Source organism: Montipora capricornis, chromosome 12 (assembly GCF_036669925.1).
Source record: "Montipora capricornis isolate CH-2021 chromosome 12, ASM3666992v2, whole genome shotgun sequence".
In the NCBI taxonomy this organism is placed as follows: Eukaryota; Metazoa; Cnidaria; class Anthozoa; order Scleractinia; family Acroporidae; genus Montipora; species Montipora capricornis.
In genome coordinates, this window is record NC_090894.1 from 8000681 (window position 1) to 8003180 (window position 2500).

A 2500-nucleotide genomic window follows, 5' to 3' on the forward strand; every position below is an offset into this window, starting at 1 on the left:
TGCAAACCAAGAATAGGCCATTTCGGAGTTAATGTCAGCCTTCTCTTCAAAGCGAGTTTCATAAATTATGTAAAATAGAACTAATTACCATCACGAGAACTTTGCACTTAGACTCGCTTTGAAGAGGAGGCAGACGTGAACTCGCAAATCCGGATGCAGGACCTCCCTGAAAACCACTTCCGGATGAGTGGAGTTTCGTGGGTGAATATTTAACAATTAGACCCGTAACCCTTGCGGGCGAAGGGTCTAATTGTTTTAGTATCACCCAACTAGTCGGACAGAAAAGGCAGTAATAAAGTTAGCAAATGCAAGTTGAAGAAATATTTATATGGGAATAAAACGAAAGAAAGTGTCACGCTTTTCGCTACTCGAGGACTATTACTAATAGTCCTCTAGTAGCGTAGCCAATCAAATTGCAGGATTTGCATTAGTCCACTAGTTGGGTGATACTAACTCGAATTAGTCTATACTTAATAATAATATATATTAGTATAAATACACAGGTGATTATACAAAATCGCGCGCTCTCATTGGCTCGCTATCTCGGATTATCAGACTATAATTACCTTGACGGACGGACGGAAAATGGCTACCAGTAGTCGTTTTGCCACTGTAAGTGAAGATGATTTTCGCGTTGAAATGTTTTTTTTTTCTCTTTTTTGAAATAATCACCTGTGTATTTATACTAAAACAATTATTCGCCTCAGGCGAAGTGATTATCGGTGAATATTCACCTCGACTTCGTCTCGGTGAATATTCACCGATAATCACTTCGCCTTCGGCGAATAATTGTTAAATAACCAGTTATTCTCGCATTTTGATTGGTTCTTGACTTTGATCTGTTGGAGAACAGACGCACGATTGACGTTACCTTCAGCTTCTATGACTGTGAAAAAAGTTTAATTATTTATTATATAAAACAAATTGATTCCATGTTGCCGTGCGTCGGTTTAGTAATAGATCACAGAAGACGTCAAAATGTTGTAAGAACATCAGTGACACAATCGCCTCGTGCGCCACTTTTTTGTTCTTACCACATTTTGACGTCATCTGTGGTCTTTCACTGAACCGACGCACGGCAACATGGAATCTATTCGTTAAACAGTGGATAGCGTCGAAGACGCGCTCCGATTGGCTATTCAAATTCCGAATTCACCTTTGAGCAACCCTCGCACGGGGTTTGCCCACAAACATATTGTAATCGTTACAGGAAGAGAGTTAAAATCATCTTTTTGTGCTATATCATCTCACTGTTTTAGTATATACTAAAACAAATATTCACCGAAGTGGAGGTGGCTTGTGGTGGATATTTACCGAGCCGCGAAGCGGCTAACTCGCTAATTTATGTTATTTTTATAGAACCGATGGTGTTTTGGTCATGTTTGTGAAGTAGATTGTTTTGTGATTGAGGTTTACATGTATTCGTGTTGACTAAGTTGCGACACGTTGGCCAGGAAAGCTGGTTTTTGAATTTGTGTTGGTCCCCTTTTGTCGTTAGCATGCAGGTTGTAAACGGAGATTCATAATGTGTCAAGAGAAAAGTGGCGTTTTGAGCGATGATCGAGCTCAAAGCACATTGATGCAATTGGATTAAATTGATATGCTAAGCATTGCAACTCGAAATGCGCAATCTACATTGAAATTAATAATTGAAAAGGAAGTAAAGTCGACTGGGCTGCTCCACAATAATATTTGATTAATACTATTTAACAGTTTTTAAAACCTTTCACTTTCATGACGACATTTGTTTCGTAGCGCACGCTGTTTGCCCCGCAACGCTGTCATGAAAGGGGATCTGCTGTTTCCATAGCGACGTGGACACACCGCAGCTGACAAAACTTGCGAACATAAAAAAAGAGCAACGAAATAGCGTTGAAATATAATGTCTGCGGCTGAACTACAAACTATTTCGGAGTCTCCCATTGGCAGCTTAAAGGACAGCGACCAATTTAGCATCAAGGTTGAGATTTTCTCGTTTCAACCCTTGGCGAAGAAGAGAAACCCGTATATTATCGTTTTGTTTTGCAATTTTCGTACAGGAAGATGCGGCACTAGAGCAAAGCGACGATGAAGCTGTTATGCCGATTGAGAGCGTGGGAGGTTTTTTCATAAAACATGGCACTTTCATGGGAACGGAAAACGAAATTTCTGAAAACTCTGATACTACGGAAAATGATAGTGATTATGATACTGATCTTGATGTTGAAGGTGAGGAAAGTCCTTAAAATTAAACTTACGAATAAAGTATGCCTGAACTGCTATTAAAAAGCGACTAGTTATGGCTATTCTTTTATTAGTGGAAAAAGCATCGTTTACTCGTAAGTAAAAGAAAGAAAGCTCTTCTAATTTTTTTTGGAATACTCGTAATAGCCACATTCGCGATATTTGGATCAAGATGCAAATTCAGCTAAGCGTGTAATTTAAGTGTTTATCTTTCGTTCTGCTAATTTTAATCAGTTCTGACCTTAAGAAATACAGCGAGTGTTAATTTCCAATTCAA

At 38.9% G+C, this 2500-nt stretch overlaps 1 protein-coding gene across 1 annotated transcript in view; it reads left to right on the plus strand.

The window, feature by feature from the left end:
• Positions 1 to 1822: 1822 nt before the first annotated feature.
• LOC138026339 (leucine-rich repeat-containing protein 74B-like) overlaps positions 1823 to 2500 on the plus strand; it is a 19571-nt gene continuing 18893 nt past the window's right edge. Inside the window, exons 1-2 of the mRNA XM_068873649.1 lie at positions 1823 to 1960; positions 2040 to 2208. Of these exons, the coding sequence (XP_068729750.1) occupies positions 1883 to 1960; positions 2040 to 2208 (247 nt within the window). The 5' untranslated portion in view covers positions 1823 to 1882. The remainder of the gene's footprint in view (positions 1961 to 2039; positions 2209 to 2500) is intronic.